Source organism: Vicia villosa, linkage group LG4, assembly GCF_029867415.1.
Source record: "Vicia villosa cultivar HV-30 ecotype Madison, WI linkage group LG4, Vvil1.0, whole genome shotgun sequence".
NCBI lineage: Eukaryota > Viridiplantae > Streptophyta > Magnoliopsida > Fabales > Fabaceae > Vicia > Vicia villosa.
Window position 1 is genome coordinate 151,540,203 of NC_081183.1, and position 22,400 is coordinate 151,562,602.

Below are 22,400 nucleotides of genomic sequence, written 5' to 3' on the forward strand. Positions count from 1 at the left end.
CATTTCAAACTGAGGGAACCATGAATCACAGAAGGATGAGATTGTATTTCTTGCTCTTATTATATATTAGCATCACAACTGAAAGGAAAGGCAAAAACATATTTCACATTATTCTACATGACAAATATACATTAAAGAAATTGTCTGGATGAGCCAAGAAATATCTACATATGACCTAAACTATAAATAACCATGAGGAAAATTGGGCGAATAAGCAAAAACCCTAATTGCATTTAGTCACTGGAGTAAATTTTCTATCATCTCTTTTCAACCATATGGTGGAACGGGTTTTCTTCACGTGTTCAGCAAAAAGACGATGCCTGCAACCAAAAGGTGCATATCAGGAATGGACTGCCATAAATATTAGCATGCATTATCTTAATCATGAAATCTACAATCTAGAGGATGCAATCATGCAATTGTGTAGAAGCACATTAGAAAGTAAAATGTTGAGAGCGAAAATTCCTGCATAAGGAATTGGCTCTATAGAAAAGTTCTAAAACCCTCCTGCCCCAGAGGACAAGACCGGTGTCCAATGAAAACACTATTCCCGAGAGAGATTCAAGTTCATTAGCAACATGAGCACAAAAACAAACAACAGACCTTTCATACTCCAGCTTCTGAGTAACTATGCCATTCAACAATAATTCTGAACTGTATACCATTGCCCCTGCAATTGTAACACATAGCATTTTAATTTTGTAACGAGGATACGTTTTTTAAGTCAAAGAAACCAATTTCTAACCTTTTTCAAGAAAAGGCACACATGAGGCATAATCTTCTTCACAAGATAGGATCAGAAGATCATCTGGAATTTTATGGTCCTTCAAAGCAGATCGGCCAACTCTCTCCACGGCCTAGGAGACGCAGCACAGGCAAAGAGATATTAAGGGATAGAAAATAGTTCAATCATATGAACATAGATCTGTATTTCTGAGCCCGGAAGACAACAATAGACAGTTTCATGACTAAAAATCATTAATGAACAACAATACTGATTAATAATAAAATACAAATTACAACAAAGTTGATAGAAAACTCATTTAATCTAAGAATCTTTCACAGAAAAACCTGGAAACAAAGCAATATCCAAACACATGTTTTCTTCAATCACATGAACATAACTGAAGATTAATTAAGGAGAAAGATGCATACCTGACCATGAACTGCTGTTATTAAACTTGATATGATCTCTTTACTAGGTTTTATATTTGAGGTGACAAATACTCTTCGACCCTGCAGAAAATTATGATGATTTATCATGAGCAACAGAAAGAAAATGCATATGTTAGTAATATGTTTTTGTCCTTTCCTAGTTTGACTTCAACTTTGATTCACTTAGTTTTGGTGTAGTAATTTAACCCCTTCAAGCAATTGATGAGACTGACCTAACTTTTGCTGATGTTAAAAGTAAATTTTACAACACCTTGTTTGTTAACAGGATACAAGTAGATGCCGCGGCACAATTTCACATCAGCAAAAGGTATCAACACCCAAAAAAAAAGGGTATTTAATTGCACCAAGTTGAAAAATAAAGTGATGACATTGTTACAATTGATGCTAGAGGGACATCAAAAAAAAGTTGTTAAGTTAAGAGGATTAAGTCTTAGAGAGACATATATATAAAACAACCAAGTCTTTATCCCATTGGGTAGGGTTTGCAAGGCATATATACAGATATATGGTTCAAATTAAGTGAGATCGGATGCGTAATATGACCAAGCGATACGTGCATAGATGGTCAAAAATGGAAATTACTTGAGCTGTGTGAGTGTGATCATTTAAAAAGGTCAAACAGTGTCCTTCCTGATCCTGACTAGTGACAATAATGAGTTCTATTTTACCTCTAAAAGCGGATGCTGGGTTGCCCGTGCTAGTGAGACTGGCATGCTGAAACCAAACTCCTTTTCCTTTTTATCGTCCCTCAATATGTAATTTCTCTCATCAATAAAACAGTTGGCTTGTCCACAGCTCTCAATCCATAAGTGTGTGACCACCGGTTTGCCAAAGGCAATAGCTTCTAACATATTTCGTGTACGCACAAATTGATCAGTTATGAAATGGGTTGCATCTGCAATTGAGGATGCTACAGAAACTCCAAGACGTGCTAGTATCTGTAATAAAGATGAGAAACAATTTAACTTTAACACAGCTACATGTATGTATTAGACAATAGGAGTTTACAATAATCAAGACCTTACCTTTTTCTGATGCTTAACAATATCATCATCCAAATGGTGGCTGTAAAGAATTCGAACATCAGCCATATCCTTCCTCTTCCTTGAATCCTTAGAGGGAGTAATTAACTCAGGTCTAATGGCATTTAAGCTACTAAGTTCTTTAAGAAGATCCCCGCGAAATACTTTGAGATGGCATGCTCTTGAAAATTTTCTTTTGTGTGATTGCTTGTAATAATCATCGCCCATACAAACAGGTGATGCATCGTTCACCGGTGTCTTACAGTTAGCTGGAGATGTGGTAGCCATGTCAGGTGTCTTGTACCCATCTCTTAATGATTCACCTGAAATGGTAACCTCCAAATTTTTGGTGGACAATAAGACATCTGCATTATTTTTAACATTTGAGTTCAAATTGGACTCCAAAGTTTTTCTTTGCATTTGGTCATCAGAAGGTACTACCATACCACCACGTGAAGATGAAGGACTGTAGTTATTCACATGTGATTTTACAACAGAATGTGTCCTCATTTTTCTCTTCCCAGCAGTAGATTTTCCGATATCTTCATTTGGCTCAGATGACTTAGAAGACCCTTTCCCAATATCTCCAACTAAACTCTCAGATCCATTGTCATGATTAGAAAACCTCGTAATCCTAAGAGATCTCCTTCTTCTAGGATAATCTAATGTATCAACAGAAACGCCATTACTAACACTAACAACATTTTCCTTTGAAGCAAATTTCTCCTGTTGACACAATTCAGTAGTATCATCTACTGCAAAGTGATCAGAAGACCCCGGAGTAGATTTAGGACCCAACCTTTCGGACGGTTGTAGACCAACTCCACTACTTTTCTCATGGGGGTCAATCCCTGTTGCCCCTTCTCTCACTGCTAAGGACCGTCTAGTTCTACGAGCAATTGGTGTGCAATGAAAAACTTCATCATGAACTCGCTTTCTATCAACACTACTCCCTCCATCATTACTTTCAAGATTATTTAACTCAACATTGTGATGTCCTTTTAATGCTTCAGCTGACTTTTTTCGCTCACTTATTGGAGGTGATACTATTCTACCATTTTTATTAGCACCAGAGGTTTGGTTGCCTTCTGCATTTAGCCTACTCTTCTTTGATCTGCTCATCACATTGCCCTTTTCATACTGTTCATCCTTTTTAGTACATCTCTTTGATAAACCTGTATGTTCCTTTGGTGTAACTGGCCCCCTTTTTCCAGTAGAAGAGTTATTGAGTTGATAAGTTGACCTACTTCTAGTAACACGAGTGGTATCATTAGCAACATGATCAGGAACTTCCACAGTGTTGAGTAAGGCTTCCATAGCTTCAGCAGCTATTTGAGTATCTAAACCTACATTCAACATTTCCTGCCCATCTCCATTACCGTTAGGTCCCATCTCTCCTTTGGAGCAATTAGTGTTAAACTGTTCATCCAATTCATTAGCAATATTCTTTGATCTGCTCATCACATTGGCCTTTTCACGCTGTCCAGTTTTTTTAGTGCATTTCTTGGATAAACCTGAAGTTTGTAAATCTGATTTTACACCAATTTTTTTCCTGTCATACTTCCTTGTATGTTCCTTTGGTGTAATTGGCCCCATTTTTCCAGTGGAAGAGTTATTAAGTTGATAAGCTGACCTACTTCTAGTAACACGAGTGGCCTCATTAGCAACATGATCAGCAATCTCCTTGGTGTTGAATAAGTCTTTCATAGCTTCAGCAGCTATTTGAGTATCTAAACCTACATCCAAAATTTCTTGTCCACCTTCATTACCATTAGGTCCCATCTCTCCTCTAGAGCAATTGGCATTAAATTGTTCATCCAACTCATTAGCAATATTCCTTTCCAACTTTCTTGTGGCTTGTTGCTTATTGTTATCCCTTATTTTCAGATTATGCGTCCCCAGTTTTGACTCAGAGTGAGCTGCAGCTTTCCTTTTAATAGGTATGCTTGATTGTTCGTCTTCCTTATCACCTTTTGGTCGGCATGATTTGATCTTCCGGCATCCTGGCAAAGATCTTGGCCTATGTGTTTCACCTTTAAAGAAATCGTCCTTTCTTCTTAGGTATATATCTCCTCCGCCTTCATCCTCGCAGTTATCATCCCAGTCAAAAATCTCAGTTTGTTTTGCTTTGCTTTTATCGTTAATTCTCTTGGACAAACTTTGTAACCCTTTAAAGCAGGGGAGAGATTCTGACTTTTTCTCTGTATTTGTAAAATAATTAGCTTTCGCATTGAACTCCATAAAATTACTATTGAGAAACCTATCGACACACTCAAGAGCCTTGTTCTGTGATAATTCTCCGGGTTCCTGAGAGTTAACATAGCTTAACCTTTCCAACTCTCCATGGTAGTCAGGAGACTTGTCCAAGCTATCTCCTTCATTGAAATCATTGTTGTTAAGTGAAGGCCCATTTGTTTCAACAGGTAAATCATCATTGAAAAGTTTTCTTACGGTTGTTCTAGCAAAGTTAGACATACTTTCATTCTCAAATCCCTCAAATTCCACATTGTGTTTCCCATGATTGAGTTCCCGATCAACTTCCCTAACCTTCTCAAAAGGTCCAAGAAAGGACTCTCTTTTATTCATACCCATGACAGAATTGGACTGATCGTGGGTATGTTTCAAATTCAAATTGCTTTTAGCTAAAGCAGCTTGCCGCAAAGATTCTGCACGGATAAAGGTAAACCGCGGTGGCACTGAACCTGAAAGAAATATAAATTTTGCTAGTGAAATCAAAAGAAATTAAGAAAATTCACATGAAAAGAAACCACATAATAATTAACTTTACATTGCATTTAGTCCGTGAAAGTGATGATAATCACAATACTGAAAAATAAAATACCATATAAAGAAAGTGATCCGAAAACAGCATATTCAATTAAAACACGGACAAAACTTATACATCGCCACATGTATTATAGTTCCTATCGCTAACAAAATATATAACTAACTTCCTATCAGCCGCCACTATAGTACTCAGGATAAGTTTAGTCTTTTACAAATCATTTCACAATTTGAAAATAAATCAGGAACAGATTCAAAATACAGTACTTTAGCTAACCTTTCAATTCATATCCATCAATTAGATTAATGACATTTTAAATTAAAACACTAACTAAAACTCCTTATACACTTAATTCACATAAAACCAAACAAATTGCCAGTTGGTAAAGGAATCAATTACCAGAACCAGTTTGCTTCTTGTCAGACCCGCTCTCACTAATCGGTTGATCCACAACCACCTTGCTATCTGGACCACTGTCTCTGCATGGAGTATCATCAACACATACCTCATCATCTGAATTCTCCAAAACTTGCGTTCTCTCAGATTCATACCCTTCCTCCAGTATCTGTGTATCAAAATCGTCAAAATCGTCCAATTTCTGAGTTTCTCCGGCTATATCCAACACTTGAGTTTCCTCAGCAAAGTTCACCACCTCAGTTTCCAATGCGGCGCCATCGTCGGCATCGTCAAACGGCACCGTATCTTCAAAGTATTGATTTTCTTTGTCATTGTCCTCTTCACCTGTGAATCAATCAGTTATAACACAGTTGATAAAAAAAATGAAAAATTAAAGATTAGTGTTAATAATAATATAGATCAATGAATCGTTAGAGAGAGATTTACTAGAGTGTGAAGAGGAATCGTCGAATGGTTCAGTGTCAACATCTTGGGCAGTGATTGAAGTGCTTCTGAGAATGCGGTGATGTTCGAGTTTCGCCATTGAAGAAAACCCTAAAATCAAATTAGGGCATAGTGATAGAGAGAAAAGAAAATGAAGGTATTGATAACCAATTTTTCTGGAGGGAAAATATTGCGGGTTTTTTTTTTTCAGAGAAAGGAAGAGTACGTCATTACTGTATGAATTTACTCGATAATTACGTTTTAGTAGAAAACGCAATCAAAACGGGCATTTGGTCTAGTGGTATGATTCTCGCTTAGGGTGCGAGAGGTCCCGAGTTCAATTCTCGGAATGCCCCCACATATTGTTTTTTAAGCTGTTTTAAACCTAGTGGCTTGTAACGCTTTCCAAACTTTACTGAATAAGTAATTTGTTGAAATTGGTTTTTCAATTAAAATAATTTAACTTGAGATTAAAATTTTGAATTTGAATTATATATAGTTGCATTTATTTGATTTATGAGTTGACTTCATTATTACTTAAATAATATTATTTACTTTTAAAATGTATATAATTGAGTTGGTATGTAAATAATTTATATTTATTGAATGTCTATGTGATGGTTGGATTTTTTTTTTTTAGTATATCTAGTGAGATAATCTAAGACGGTTTTATAAAATGATAAATTGTTTATTTCTTTTACTATTGGATGAATTATGAGGTCCGACTAAAAATGTAGTTGTTTTAAGGCGAAATATTTTTTTTTGGTCCCTTAGTTATATACTCTTTGGTTCACTTTGGTCCCTCGATTAATTTCCATGCTATTTTGGTCATTTAAGTTTCTCAACATATCCACGTTTGTCCTTCCGTTAGTGAACTGTTAGTCAAAGTTCTAAAAAAACGTCCAGCTGGCAGTTTGTATGATGACGTGGGTAAGTGGAATCCAGATGGCAGTGTGAGGGCATATGTGTACAAGAAGAAAAGGATGCAGCCTCCTTCTTATAATCATCGTCATCCTTGTTCTACCATGCCTCCTTATCAAATGCCCATATTTTTAGCCTCTTATCTTTCTCTATTTCCGTTTTGAAATTAAAAACTCAAACCCTCAATCTCTCTCTCCCATTTTGATAAAACACTCATCCCTCATCTGTTATTCTCTTTCTAATGGCTCACCTATTTTTCTCTCACGCTCCCTGTTTCATTCTTACTTCTCTCCACTATTTCCATATTCTAAACGCTAATCTCCCCTCATCTCATCTCTTCCTCTGTTTTTATTCTTTTTTCAATTTCCTGCAAAAAAGAAAACAACGACAGCAACAATATCATTCATCCAACATCATCAAAACAACAACAAATCGTGTTCATCATCACGTGCAACACAACAAATCACAGAGGGAGGTCGTCGTTGAGTTTGCGCCGGCGGAAGAAGAGAAGAAATTGGCCGCCATCGTGTCTGTGTGGGAAGGTCGGAGGAGCGTCGTTCTTCGCTTGAGAGATACGAGCAGAAGAGGCGATTCCACCGCCGTCCACGATTAGAGAAGAAGAACGGAGATGCGCCGTTTTACATATGTGAAAGAAGGAGGATTCTGAGTTTTGAACTCATCGTAACAAAACCCTAGCCCTTTTCTTTTAAGTTAATTGGTTTTATTTAGTCGTAATTGGGAATTAAAGGAAATTTGACTATTGTTTTTTAACTTAACATGTATATATCAGTGACATTGGGAGTTAAAGAAAATTGAAAACGAGTTTTGGGAGTATGTTGTTGTTGTGTGTGAAGTTGAAAGAAGCAAGGTGTATGGATTTTTGTAGGGAATTTTAGTGAGTATTTTGGAAGAGTATTGGGTAGAAGGTTTGTTGGAATTCTTGTTGGTGAAGAAATTTTTGTGGAAAATTTTAGAGTATTTTAGTGAGTTGTTCTGCAGATGCAAGTTAAAGGAGGTGTAGATCTGCTGAAGATGTGGGAAACGAAGAAGAAGATGACACCATGTCAGCTCACTGCCAAGTAGACAAAATAGACATACGTTTGAGGCAACATGATGGAAGGGATTTCTTTGGAACTTTTTGAAATTTAAAGGACCAAAATGGTCCGAAAAAAAATTAAGGGACCAAAATGAACCAGGGGGTATAGTTAAGGGACCAAAAAGGGTATTTTGCCTTGTTTTAACTTTGAATTAATTTTGAACTGAATTAATTTTTAACGAATTGATTTGAGTTGAGCGAATATTTATTGGTTTGTGATTTGTGGAGAAAAAAGTTCGAAATTCGAATATAGTATATATATGGCTTTAAGTATACATGCATAACATTTATTATCATGTTTCTATAATATGCATAAAAAATTATTTTGTTTTTCTTGTATTTTTACTATAAATATTTTAAACTTTTTTTACATGGAAAGAAGATTGAGTTAAAGAGGAAACACCAAAAATAAGAAGGGAGGATAAGCATCAAAACCTTGTGATATTGAACCAAGTGTTAATTGAAGTGTTTAAACTAATCTCCGCAAGAATGTCAACACACAAGTTTCCCTCATCTATATGTGAGTACTTATAAGACAATATTTCTTCAACTTGTGAATGCAGTTTAACCAACGATTTTTGATAGCCCAAGAGAAAGGATTTGTATTTGATAGAGCTTTGACCATAATCAAAGAGTTTGATTCAATTTATGTGTTGTCCCAATACTTGTCAATAGCTACTTCCATGGCCATAATCCCTCCAATAAACTCAACATGAAAAGCATTGTCATTACCAATATAATAAAAGAATGCACAAAGATGTCCATCAATGTTGTTTCTTAAAATTGCTCCACAAGCACAGTTAGAAGGAATGCCCCTAGCAACTCCATTTGTGCTACCTTTTATCCAACCCAGAGGACATGGCTTCCAAAGCATATTTGAGTACGATTCAACTTAGGAGGATGAATGTCTATATTGAAATATTTAAGAATAGTGAATTCAAAACAACGTCAAACAATGAAATTTATCCAACAAAGGGAGTTATACATAATGTTAGTCTAAAACATAAATAAAACAAATGTCGTTCCCCTAGTGTTACGTATCTGAGCATGACCCGACTCGGCATAAGCAACAGGAAGAACAACATCTTCCAAGCTACTCCAAAAAGCGTACTAATCCTCATTACCTGAGTGTTACCCACGTAGAGGCAACATTCAAACAGTAAGCGTGAGATATCAAAATTATATAATGGAATGCATAATAACAAGTGAACAACAGGCTATTACAAGCACAACATACATCCCAATAACATATTGTACCCATACAACAGCCACTATACTACATCAATAGCATGCCTAGATAATCACATGCTAACACATATAGCATACACAGGTAATCATATACTAACACATGTAGCATGCACAGGTAATCACATGCTAACACATATAGCACACACAATTCATCATTCATATTGCAATATAATTCACACTTCAACCTTACAAGACAACATCATATCAATTCTTCAATGTCATATTATGCAACTAACACCGATTCAATGCATGTGGTACCAACAGAGCATAAGCTATCTCCATAGTACCAATTTGGGAAGCAACAAGGCATGAGCCCTCAACGATTCGCCAATCCATGCCAACAATAGGGCATAAGTCCTCAACAATGTATGCATGCAACTCTAATATACAACATCATAATTATGCAACTACAGGGTGTAAGCCTTCAACATTATGCCTTTCCAGGCCAACAACAACTTCATCATCATAACGACATTAATTCATCATAGAAAGCATACATCACGTTACATCAACGCATAATCACATCACTTCATCATAGCATAATTACGGGAAAAATACATCATATGGCTCATTTTATTTTACCATAGTGTAGTTCATCGCGTTAGCTTTCTAACACTTCGAACGACACATCAAATAGACAAGTTCAAAAGTTATGGCCAAACGATTTCGCATTACAAAATCCAGAGAGCTGACACGGCCGCCCGTGTCAGGTGACTCGGCCTGTGTTACTTCCAACCCAAAATTCCATTTATTCCACGTTTCTGACATCACTATCCAAGGCCCTAAAAACCACTTTTTCTGCACGATTTTGTGCGATCTCTCTAGTTTTTCAATCTTTTAACAGACCCCAAACCCCAAATTTTGACCTCCAACAACCCCAAAATATATCATATCATATGGTAATTTAGTCATGGGAAACAAACACTTCACAACCTCAATTTCCAACAAAATCACAAGGATTGCATAATCTATTTCACCCAATTCATTGATAGAATGGAATTCTCATTAAACCAAGATTTGAAACAAGCAATAGGATTAGACTATACGAGTAATAACCCTTACCCACGTATTATTATGTATCCCATTAGACAATTAGAGCCCCAGCTTACCTTGGAATTCCTAGTAAAGCTTCTTTACCTCTAACAATGGAGTTCTCCCCTCTTATTCCTCGTGCCTTAACTCTCTTCCTCTTCCTCGAGCCCTTATAGGTTTGTATTGATCAATACTACTAGCACCTTTGATTTTGGGAATGAGCACAATGGTGTTAGAATTGTAATGAGGAAAAATCCATTCATCCTTGAAAAATTGAATAACTGCATTAATGACGTCTTGACCAATAATGTCCCAGTACATTTGAAAGAAGAAAGCTCCAAATCCATCAGGGCCAGGAACACTATCTATTTTGAGGCTCATAACTGCACGTTTAACTTCTATAATAGATAGTGTGAGGGTGAGAAGTGTGTTGGCTTGCTCAGAAACCAGTCTAGGAATAGTTTCATCAACAAAGTCATTATCAAGAAAAACATCTTCTTTGTTAAAAAGCTTTTGTACTAACTTGAGGCAAAAGACTCAAATGTGTCTATATTAGTAGTTATAACACCATCAATGTTAAGAGAGCTGGTTAGATTAATACTTCTTTTAATTTGAGCATATTTATGAAAAAACTTGGTGTTCCTATCACCATTGACACACCAGTTAATTCTAGCATTCTCCTTCCAAAAGACTTATTCTAGATTAAGCATTTCGTCCAGCTTGATTTGAGCAGCTTTTTTTTACTGGTGAAAAATATCATAATGACCCTGGTTCGTAATTACTTTCTAAATGTTGTTAATAATCTCCTCAACATATGTAACATTAGCCTGCACATTAGTCTACACATTGCAAAAATAGCTTTTATTTTTGTGTGGTTTTACTTACTGTTCTAAAAATATATATTAAACCAAATTCTTATATTGATAATGCATCACAAACACTCATAAATATTATTTTTAAAATAATTTAAATAATTTACAAAAATTTAACAGTTGTAATTATTGAAAATAGTGTATATCGAAAAAATCTAAAAAATATATATAAAGTATTTTGCTAAATAACTTTATTAAAAATATATGATTATTTACTTTACAAACATATTTTCTATTATATTTATTTATTTAATTTATTAATAAAAAATAAAAAAACTTTTAAAGATGACCATTCTAAAAAAAAGTGAAAACAATTTTTCAAGTAAAACGCATACAAATTTTAACTTTAAAATTTTATTCTCTCTTATAATAAATAAAATTAACACGTAAACTTTAAAGAATAAAAAATAGTTTTATAAAGTAAATGCATTTCTTTAACTTAAAAATTTTATTCTCTCTTATAATAAATAAAAAATAGTGTATATCAAAATTTATACTGGTTTGAAACACACAAAAGTTGACCACACACAACCCCTTCCTTCTCTCTACATAGGAAGTTTGGTTACTAAATGAGAGATGTTTAAAAGTGGTAAAAAAAGGGGCATTCGGAGAATCGAACTCCGGACCTCTCGCACCCAAAGCGAGAATCATACCACTAGACCAAATGCCCTCTTATGTTTCATGTCCGAAATACGTATTACTGAATTAGAATCATGTAACTGTAGCACGGTAAGAATGGGAACTTCGTAGCATCACCCAATTGTCAAGTTTGCTCGTTTGAGGCTATTTGGAGTGGTTTTGGAAATTTGTAAGAAATTAATTTGTTTTCCTGTGCAGTGTTGAACATCCAACTTTTTATAACGTAAGTTTAGAATTCAGATATACATGAATAAAAAATGAGTATAAAAGAACAAGTCTTAAATGAACAATTGGTTTTTGAAGATACTGGAAAACTGGCGTGAAGAAAAAGAGTGTTTTATATTATTTTTCTGATGTAACTTGGGAGTGTATTTACAGTTTGTGGCGAATATGATGCGTTTTCAAGATGATCGTTTAAAAGTTTCTTTCTGTTTGATTTGCATTGCACTCTATGCATGCCTTTTGCTCTCTCCTTGTGTTTTCATCTGCAGCTTATTAATGTGTCGCTGTTTCTCAGAAAATAACTTCCCTACCAGAACAAATCATCTTGAGCCATTTGATAATAATAAGATCCAGTTAAAATACACTTAACTATGCAAATTATCAATTTAACAAGTTTAGCATTCATTTTCATCTATTAAAAAACATAGTACTCTGCCTCTAAGTTTTGTAGACGACAAATTCAACTGGCAGCAGAGAAACAAAACCAAAAACCTGTCTAAAAAATTATCCGGTTAGCAAATGTTGCTCCCTGACTAAACAGTTTAAGACTAATACAGTTAAACAAGGCTTCTTGATAAAACACTCCAATTCGGCGAATCATTCCTTGCTAAGATAATGCAGTGGTATTGCACCTGGATCAAGTTCCCAGAAGCCTCTCAGATTGTTGCCATGTTCTTCTGTAAGTTTGAAAGCAGGTATCTTGTGGGAAAATTTGAGCACCTCATTCTTTGAGATCGTCATGGTCATCGTTGATCCTCCGCTACTTAACTTGCCCTTAAAAACTGAACTGTAACCACTAACCTTCTCCAGAAACAAAACATCTGTCCACATATCACCGTCTTCAATAATTTCAACTATATCGTACTTCCAGTTTTTCAAATCAGAACGTTTGATTTTAGTCGTCCAGTCCCTATATAATGCCCAAATTTCACCCTTACGCGGAAAAATTTCATACACCTGATGTGAAATAGAACTAGGATGCACCTGATGTGAAATAGAATTGGTGTTGCTGTAAGTGCAAAGCTTGGCATTTGGCTTGATTTTAAATCTTCCACAGGAAATGATCATATCTTTATCATCCCATCTAATAACTTTCTTAGGTAGCCAGCAGTCAGTAAGATAAAATACTTCCAACTCAATTTTTGGGCCAATCCTCCTAACCCCTTTAATCTGGCCGTAGTATTTTGGAAGTTCGTCCTCGTCACCATAAAATGCCCAAATCTGGCCAGCCTCAAACTTTTCATGAGACCTCTCAGCATCAAATTGGTAGAACGAAGGGTCTGGAACTTCAAAAGAATCTGGGACCGAAGCTGATGGAGCACTAACATCATCAATATGATCAACAGGATCCTTCTTCTCCTCTACTGATTCGCTTTTTTCCAAATTCACCTTGGCAGAAGATGCAACGTTCACTTCTAAATCATCAGGAGCGCCAATCTCTTCTATCGGCAAGGATATAGGATCGAGCTCATAAGATCCTTCAGGAACGCCTGCTCTTTCCTGACCAGTCATTTTAAAAGATGGAATCCTATGAGAGAATCTAAACAACTCAGCTGGTGATATTTGAAATGGTTGGGTACCTCCATTTGTAATTCGAGAGAAGAGGCTCACATAACCTTTCAACTTAGCCAAGTATGCAACAATTACTCCTGCGCCTTCAACATAATCCGACAAGATCTCAACATATTCCAAATCATACTTCTGATGAGATTCAGCATCCAGATACCATCTAATATCCCAATTCTTAAAAAGAGCCCAAGTTTCTCCTTTTCTAGGATACACTTTAAAAGTAGTACGGGTAATCCTTTCCCATAAAGTCAGATGAGAGAACATCGGTTGATCTTTAATGGTTACAGTCTTACCAAGTTTATATTTCCCACAGGAACTTGGCAGTTTCTCCTCAATCCACCTGAGTTCATCTTCGTCATCGGGATCTGCCTCGAGCCAAGTTATCTTCAACTTGAATCCAGGAGAAAAAACTTTTTTGATTAGAGCGTAGAATCTAGGCATGCCATCTGTGTCATCATAAACAGCCCAAATCTGCCCGGGAGTGAAGCATCCCTCTTTCTTGTCTTTGTCAAAGTCACTGAACTCTGGATCAGGATAAACAAAACCATCTGAATGATTTGATGATTTGGAGTCTGAATGCTCTGAAACTTCATCTATCTTTGAGCTGCCCGCTGTTTCTTTTCCTCCCACCTCCTTAATTTTTACATCTATATTTTTTAAGCTCTCTTCAGAATTAATTTTTTGCTTCTGCTGCTTTACCCCTTTCAAATCATCTTTCAGACCAGCAGCCAAACCATTCTGATCATTTGTTTCAGTTTCCTCCTGATTATTTTCACGATCACTTTGGGGTGAAACACTTTCCTTACCCTGTTTTGAAGGTTCCAACTCATCATCATTGTCACTTACATTCTCGTTGTAGGAAACCTGGTGCTTTTGCCGTGTAGATCTACGTGGACGCTCTTCTCTAGAAGTCGAAACACCAGGAAAACCATTGTTAGAAAATGAATCATCTTCATCTTCAGAATCAGTGCTGCCTATAGACTCAGAACTTTCACTGGAATGTACTACATGCTTTCTCTTTCTCTTTTCATTTGGCTTTGCAGAGACATTTGAAGTAGAGCCTTTCTTATGATGAGATTCCTTATTGGACCTCTGAGCACGCAAACCACCTTGAGATCCAACATCAACCTTAGAAGCAACCTGATTCGGAGTATTGTTCTGATGGCCAAAAGCTTTCCGACTTGAATTAGTTGCTGGTTTGGTACCATGCGGATCCACCTCATATGCAACGAAGGGCTTACTGCAACGTTGACAGCGAAGAGATCTATTTAAAACTGACCGGTAATACTCAAACTTCACTGAACAAAATGAGCACATAGTCCAAAAAGTAGAACCGTCACCAGCATTAAGCCCATGCTGAAATGGATGCTTAGACTGCTGCGGTTGCGGCGGCTGTGATTGCGGTGGCTGCGGTTGCGGCGGCTGAGGATTTATGTTTGTGAAAATGGGCCGGAAATTAGTTTGCATTACAGGATTAAAATTCACTGGAACACTCCGTTGATGAGATGGCATGGCAGTTCTGCTCATTGAAAACTTGCTCAAGCTCATGTTAAGTAATAAACGTTTGTCTCTATCCAAAAGAACTCTTTGAGCTTCTCCAATCAGCTTAAATGCAGCTTCTGCACCAGCAAACTTGTTTTTGTCAGGATGGAGTTGGAGAGCAAACTTCTTGTACTGCTTCTTAATTATTGCATCATTATCATTGCGATCAATTTGTAAAACTTTATACCAGTCCACCACATTTGTATTACCTTGTAATTTTGGCTCAGCAGAGCAATGCACATCACAAATAACAAGCATTTGAGCGATATTCTCCAGATCAGGATATAGTTTCTGAGCCTTATTGACAAATGTACGAGCCCCTATGAAATCTTTGCTTTCCATTTTTTTTTCAGCAATATCCTTGGCCCTTAAGGCCTCTTCTTTATTGCAGTCCATCAAAAGTCCAAATTTCAAACCCTGACAAGTGACGACAGCAAGTTCTATAGCCCACGAAGCATAAATCCCCTCAAAAAACTACAGCCTTCACATTCAGATTGACCCTGCAGTTTATGTACAACTTACAAATATTAGATCCCACATCAACCAAAAACTCTTCAAAAAAGGGAGTTGTTGATGTTGCAAACATATTTCTTAACATAAAACTTATGAATCAGTATTTTGCCAACCACCACAAGTAGAATAAGATAAGCAGTAAGATTTTCACCCAAAAAAGATTAGCATTAAGATATTTTTCATATCTTATAAAAGGTGGGATATCTGAATTAATCAGACACAACAACAACCAAACCTTATCCCATTAAGTAGGGTCAGCTACATGGATCAACCTGCGCCATAATGTTCTATCTAGGACCATGCTTCTATCCAAATCCTTAATCTCAAGATCTTTCTTAATAACTTCTCTTATGAAGAGAATATTCACAACATACCCATAACCCACTTTCTTTCGGCTAAAAAAATTAAGACTCTGATCTCTTTTGTTTCCCTTCTTCTTTTCTCTGTTCCCCCCTCTCTTGAGCATGATTGCTATGTCTAGTCTAAACCTGCCATCCCCACATTTGATTCAAATCAAAACTATACCTACACTATCAGTCTATCACAAATCAAGAAGAAAAAAAAACTAACACAGTTCAAAAAATCATCTCAACAGAAACAACAATGAACAAACTTACTATGGCAATGACACCATTTCTCATACAATTCCACCACAACACCAAACAAGCAATGTTCAAATTCCAAAACCTTAAAAGAAAAAAAAAATTAAAATGAAGTTACATGCAAAACCCTAATCAATTCAGAAACTCATAAACAGTCAACAGATAAAGACAACAATCTAATAAATACTGAGAAGACTTTAAAGAAATTAAAGAACTACCATAACAACTAAGTAAAACACCAATCACCAACGAATCAAAGGGGAAAGTTCAATAAATATTGGGAGATTATTAAAACCCTAAAATTCGGTAACGGTGAAAAACGAAATGAGTTGAAGATGTAAAAGAAAAAAGTTGAAAAGAGAAAGGGGTTTGAATTTGAAGAAACCTGGTAGGGTTTGGAAATGAAGAAGAGAAGAATCGACGAATGGAAATGAAGAAGGAGAAAGAAAAACCTGCGAGTGTTTTGGTGTGAGTTGAAAAAACACGCTCTTCTCAATAGAAGTAGTACCATTTTGTTATAGTAGTAGGTAGTTAGGAGTTTTGTTTTTCTTCCTGTATTGCCATTGTGATTCTTGAATTTCAGTGTTGTTTTTGTTGTAATTTCTTCCAACTTTGAGGGTTTACGTTCTCAACTTGATCCAACGGTCTATGTTTTTTTAAACTATTATTTTCAATATATATTTTGATCTAACGGTTTATAAGTTTTTTAATTTTTTTGTGTTAATTATAGTTTTTTTAATCCTATTATCCGGTGTTTTTTAAATCAGATCGAACTGGGCGGTCGGACCACTCGAATTGAGAATCGGAAAGGTCGTCAGTTGGGTCGAATTACTGGAACGAATATTCTATTGAATCAGTGAAAACCGACCAAAACCGGTCAAAATTGGTAAAAACAGATGAATCGACGCGTTAAATGCATGTTTTTTTCCAAACAAAACGACTTTGATAATTTTAAAAAATATATAATTAGATGTTATTCAAAACTTATTCAGAACAAGTTTTTCCGTTTGCAATTAGATCTACAGTTTAAAACTTATTTAAATTTATATTTTGTATTATTTTGTTGTGTGTGATGATAATATTTTGAATTTTAATTTAAAGAATGAATATGTAAAATTATGACATTTTGAAATTTGAGTCATCTGATTTGACCGATTTAATAAAATATATAATTTTGTTATAGAGACTAATTTAGTCAACTGAATTATTTAGTTTAAATTGGTTTAATCACGTGATTAGACATGTGATCCAGTGTTTCAGTCAATAAACTAGTGATCTAATATCCACACCAATTTAATAATCAATCCGATTTTCAAAACATTACAATTATCTATGAGTCTTCTATTTTATTTTATTTTTTCTCTTTCGTAATTTCTTCAATTATTAAAAATTTATCATTTTTTATTTAATTGTTTATATTTTTTATTTTAAAGAGTTTAAAGATAGTGAACTGACAGTGTAAACTAGTTTTACACTTGTCATGTCATATTAGTTTTTTAAAATTAAAATTGTATTTTACTTGGATACATGATTGTGATTGGTTGACAGTCTAAAAATATTTTACACTGTCGGTGCATATCTCTTTTTCTCTATTTTAAAATAGATAAATGTTTTGCCATTGATCTAATATGTAATTTTGTGTTTATTTATTATATTATTTTTAAATTTGTAATCTTTCACGTTATCACACTTAGTATGTGTGAGTTATGTGCTAGACTAGACTCCTCCTAACCAAAAATACAATCTCTAAGTTTTTAAATATCAAAACTATTTTTTTTAGTTTGGTTTAGAGGTTTCACTGTGAGAATATTTTATATGAAAATTCTGAATTTAAATTTGAGTAATGTATTTAGTACGAAGGAAATTGGAGAAGAAATGCAAGAATGTCCATATGTCACTATATTATAGGAAAATTTTTAATTTATTTTTAATTTTATTTCCTTTTTAATAGGAATCATGGGGTGGTGGTGATAATGAATGGTTGAGATTTATTCTTGCCTTTTTTATTTTTATGTTTTCTTAACAATTAGCATTTTCCTTTAAATTTAGATCACCATATTTATTCTTTGCAAATACGTAATTAAATATTGTTGATCACTCAGCTAACTACAAATTAAACAATTTAAAATTTATATATTAAAAAAAAAACAAGTTTGTTACTGCCTCTCATTTACATGGAATAGGAAAACCTAGAAATTTCATAAGTATTTCTGAAAATAAATTGTGTTATACAACCCACAAGGATATTTTATATGAGATTTGTTTGTGTAAGAAAAGATAAGTTGACAAAAGTGATTTTGAGAGGCATCACATTATTTTGATATACTTGTTGACGACAACTATTTTTTATGTTGTATAATTTATTGTGTCGAATCCACTTTTGCAAGAATGTGAGGTTAAAATGCAAGAAGATAAATGTTATTTTGTAAGAGTTATCATCACACAAAATCAGAGAATAAATTACATATTTCTATAAGGGTGTGTTTGGTTGTGAGAAAAAATTGAGAAGAGAATGAAAGATGAGAAAGAAGATGAGAAGAGAGAAAGAGATGAAAAATAGAATAAATTTAGAGTATTGTTTAGTTTAAAAAAAGAAGAAAGATAGAAGAGAGAGAAGTGCGTTTCATTTTTAAAAAGACAAAATTGTCCTTGTGTTTCAAAAATAATTTATTTTATTTAACCCATATAAATATTTTTTAAAGTAAAAATGGTATGACAATTTATAAAGATAAGGACAAAAATGGAAGATGAATAAAAGAGTCACATTCTTGTTCCTTTCTTCTCATGTTAGCAGAGAAATGAAAAACGTGTAGGCTCCACTCTTTTCGAGTTTCTCTTAGCAATTTTTCTTCATATCAAGTAGAAGAAATACAACACTTCTCTTCAAATTCTCTCTCTTCTCAACTTCACTCATACCAAACACAGGCTAAGTGTGTGGTGATTCTTCATCTATAAGAATGTATAAGAAGGTGTTGCAGTACTTATTGTTGAAAATAGAAAATGTTATTTTTTTATATTTTAGAAAGGTCCTCTGAATTTGGGTGATTCAAAGTCCATCATAGTTGTTAGTGTTTGGAAATTAAGTAAGTGGTGTGCTTCTTGTTATCGTTAGAAGATTGTAATATAAATCTTAGTAGTAGGCTTGTACAAAGATATGATAACAGTGAAATCTCTCACGGGATATGAGGGGATTGGAGTACTCTTGTTTGAAAAGAGTGACCAGGATATATCCTTGTGTTATTCACTTTCCACACTTTACTTTTCCCTTTCTTATTGATTCATTTGTTGATAATTCTGGAAAATAATTAAAAAAAACTAAAAAAAATGCTTAAAATCTCTACAAATTCGTCAAACCTAATTCACCTCCTCTTAGGTTGTGCACTTTATACTTACAGAAAACAAAATTATTTGTAAAATCAAAGTTTGGAAATATTTTGTAAATTAGATGAATAAATTAGTATGGGTGTTCGCGAGCCAGTTTGGTTTGGTTTTGAGAGAATCTGATGCCCAAACCGATCAAAAATATATGGATTGGATTGGATTTGACATTTTTGCGATAAAGCCCAAACTGAACCAGACTGATAAACAACATGTTGGTTTGGGTTGGATTGATCGGATACACTAAAAACAAATGTGCACAAATATTTTTAAAAAATATCAAATTTACATCAGCTAAATTTCAATAATAATATAAAATCCATAGTTTTTTTCGTTTCTCCATATAGATTGTGAATGTCACAAATGATATTTCATTTTTTGGATTAACTGTCATATATTTGTCAACTACAAAGAATAATAAACCTAAATAAACTTGTTCGCCGAATTTCATCGTGTAAATTATTCCAATTTTCTAAAAGCGGCCATAATTTCTTCCACTGTTCTAATTTATGACTTTACATCATCGACTTTATATTCTGTAACTACAACAATTAATCAAAACAACTAAACAAAATTCTTTCCTCAATTTCCTTGAATTGGGAAAACATTAAAGACTTATATCTAAATCATTCTATTACACTGGAATGGCTTAACCTATGTCTAAAACATTCTATTACAAAACTGTCCTATTGAAATGTGTTTTATAACCTATTGACAGTTACACAATGGAACAAAGATAAAAAGGGAAATTAAACATTCAGCAACAATAATGATAGAAAAAACTAAAAAAGGAGTAACTAATAGGAAAGCAATTCAACAATCCCTTCCCCCATAAAACCCTAAATTAGCAATATTAATAGTTACCTTTTTCTTGATATGCAACTTGACAATAACTCCAACACCACATATCCGCTTCTGGAAACACACCAATGACGTGACAGTGTTCTTCTGCTTTTCATTCTTACATCCGCAACGTGAATGGTATTAGAGGCGAACACTTTACAGGCACCGCCGACGAATCTTCCCCCTTCCATGTGAGTCAACACCATCATACCTGAAACAACAAACACTAAATCAAAATCAAAATTAAACCTGTCTGATACTCCATAATAACAATGAAAAAAGAGAGGGAGAAGGAAGAAGAAGAGGGATAAGGAGAAGGAAGAAGCAACAATTATGTAAGTGAGAGGGTGGTTTATGAAGATGGAGGTGAAACGATTTCAATTTTGTAACCAATGTTGGTAGTGGAAGGGTTGTGTCTTAACCACCCATGATGAAAGAAGAAAATGAAAAGAGAATTCGAAAGCGGAAAAAATAGGAAATTAGAGAAAGAGAGAAGCTGATGTGGAAAATTGAAAGAATAATTGCTGACGTGGCAGCACGAAGATTAGGAAAAAAGACAGACTTTTCTTATATGACAGATTATGACACTCATTAATACATGTGGCTTATACAATTTGGTGTCATGTGTCAATATTAATTTAACAAAATATATTTTTGCGAATTGTGGCATTCAATCCCCCTTGGTTTAAATGCTTCTTCATTTACCACTTATCCGTTAACATCTTTTGTTAAATAGTTGCAATGAAATTGTAATATATGAAAATTGCGCTAAATCATAATTTCTATGATTTCATCCTAATATGCAACTGTCTCGTAAGGGTTTAAGCATTATCTCATAAGTGTGGTTGTATAATAACAAACAACTGTAAAAAGAATCTCATATATGAGAGAAAAAGTGAATAGTAAAGTTACATAATCAAACAACCAAAGATGATTAAAGTTTGAAATGGTGGAGCACTAAATAAACATACATGAATACCTCATAAACAAACACATATGTTCTCATCGATTTGAAAAAATTATGAATTTGTATGACGGTTGGACATGAAGATATGAACACAATCTTAGAATTAGGGACTGAAATAAAAAAAAGAAAGGTTACATAGGCTAAAACCAAAAGCGCACAAACTTATAGGGACGGAAAGATTATTTAATCCAAAATTATGGATTTGTATTCATATCTTTATCCCTAACCTTTTTTCAAACCCAAAATTTTATTAAACCCAAAATTATTCTTTGTTTTCCCTTTTTTCTTTTTGATGCCCGAATTGCTTGTTTGAATGACAATTATCACACGTGTTATTATTCTTTGCTTACAAATAATTTCTCACGCTTCTATCAAGACCAAAGACAACCATTGTACAACAAAAAATCACCACCAATTCTATTAGATGACGAAGCTTGCAAATTCTTCTCCCATCATCACAAACAACAACAAAATTAAATGAAACGAATTAGATAAAGGTGTAGAGGAAGAAGAAGAATACAAATTAAAGAAGAGGAAGAAAAAGAAGTTTAAATTGTAAAATGATTTCATTTTTTAGTTTAGTCCTCATTCTTACTTAGTGCATGCATCCATCATGTTTTATACTTTGTCAGCTCGATGAAGGGAAATATGGTGTTTGAGTTTGGTAAGTGGATCGGTGACTCTTGGGTTTGGGGTGATTTTGGAATACAAATGGATCTGCTGTCCGCTCCTCTTCGTCCTGGTGGAAAGATTTAGTTAACCTGGATGCTGGAAATTTGGAATCGGTTTTGATCGGGAATCTCTCTTATCGTTTGGGAGGGGGGAGCACTATTCTCTTCTAGGAATCTCTTTGGCTTGGTGATTTTATTTTCAAGGAAGCTTTTTCTGTCTTATACTCTGTCAGCTCGATGAAGAGAAAGATGGTGTTTGAGTTTGGTAAGCGGATCGGTGACTCTTGGGTTTGGGGTGATTTTGGAATACAAATGGATCTGCTGTCCGCTTCTTCTTTGGCAGTATATCAGCAACTTCTTATCCTCATTGGGCCTGTAGCTCCGGTAAAGGACAATCTGGATGTTTTGTTCTGGAAGTATGATAGGGATCATGGCTATAGCGCTAAGGCAGGTAATGACCGT

At 34.6% G+C, this 22,400-nt stretch overlaps 2 protein-coding genes and 2 non-coding genes across 7 annotated transcripts; 1 reads left to right on the forward strand and 3 right to left on the reverse strand.

The window, feature by feature from the left end:
- Positions 1–25: 25 nt before the first annotated feature.
- On the reverse strand, positions 26–6,006 carry LOC131595520 (uncharacterized). The gene is made up of 8 exons (XM_058867877.1): positions 5,827–6,006; positions 5,383–5,724; positions 2,202–4,900; positions 1,845–2,114; positions 1,156–1,236; positions 746–857; positions 604–670; positions 26–320 (listed from the first exon to the last, which is right to left on the reverse strand). The coding sequence occupies exons 1-8, from the start codon at positions 5,921–5,923 to the stop codon at positions 224–226; spliced, it is 3,765 nt and encodes a 1,254-aa protein (XP_058723860.1). The 5' UTR covers positions 5,924–6,006; the 3' UTR covers positions 26–223.
- A 101-nt stretch (positions 6,007–6,107) lies between these two features.
- TRNAP-AGG (transfer RNA proline (anticodon AGG)) lies at positions 6,108–6,179 on the forward strand. The gene has a single exon. It is a non-coding gene; the product is annotated as a tRNA-Pro (tRNA).
- Positions 6,180–11,590: 5,411 nt separating this feature from the next.
- On the reverse strand, positions 11,591–11,662 carry TRNAP-UGG (transfer RNA proline (anticodon UGG)). Its single transcript has one exon. It is a non-coding gene; the product is annotated as a tRNA-Pro (tRNA).
- A 551-nt stretch (positions 11,663–12,213) lies between these two features.
- LOC131595522 (uncharacterized) lies at positions 12,214–16,662 on the reverse strand. 4 transcript variants are annotated; one of them, XM_058867881.1, is made up of 3 exons: positions 16,532–16,606; positions 16,095–16,164; positions 12,214–15,464 (listed from the first exon to the last, which is right to left on the reverse strand). In XM_058867881.1, the coding sequence occupies exon 3, from the start codon at positions 15,358–15,360 to the stop codon at positions 12,451–12,453; it is 2,910 nt and encodes a 969-aa protein (XP_058723864.1). In that variant the 5' UTR covers positions 15,361–15,464; positions 16,095–16,164; positions 16,532–16,606; the 3' UTR covers positions 12,214–12,450. The 4 variants fall into 4 exon arrangements, with proteins under 4 accessions (XP_058723864.1, XP_058723862.1, XP_058723865.1 ...); XM_058867879.1 differs by having other exon boundaries at positions 16,465–16,589; XM_058867882.1 differs by lacking the exon at positions 16,095–16,164 and having other exon boundaries at positions 16,532–16,662.
- Positions 16,663–22,400: the final 5,738 nt, after the last annotated feature.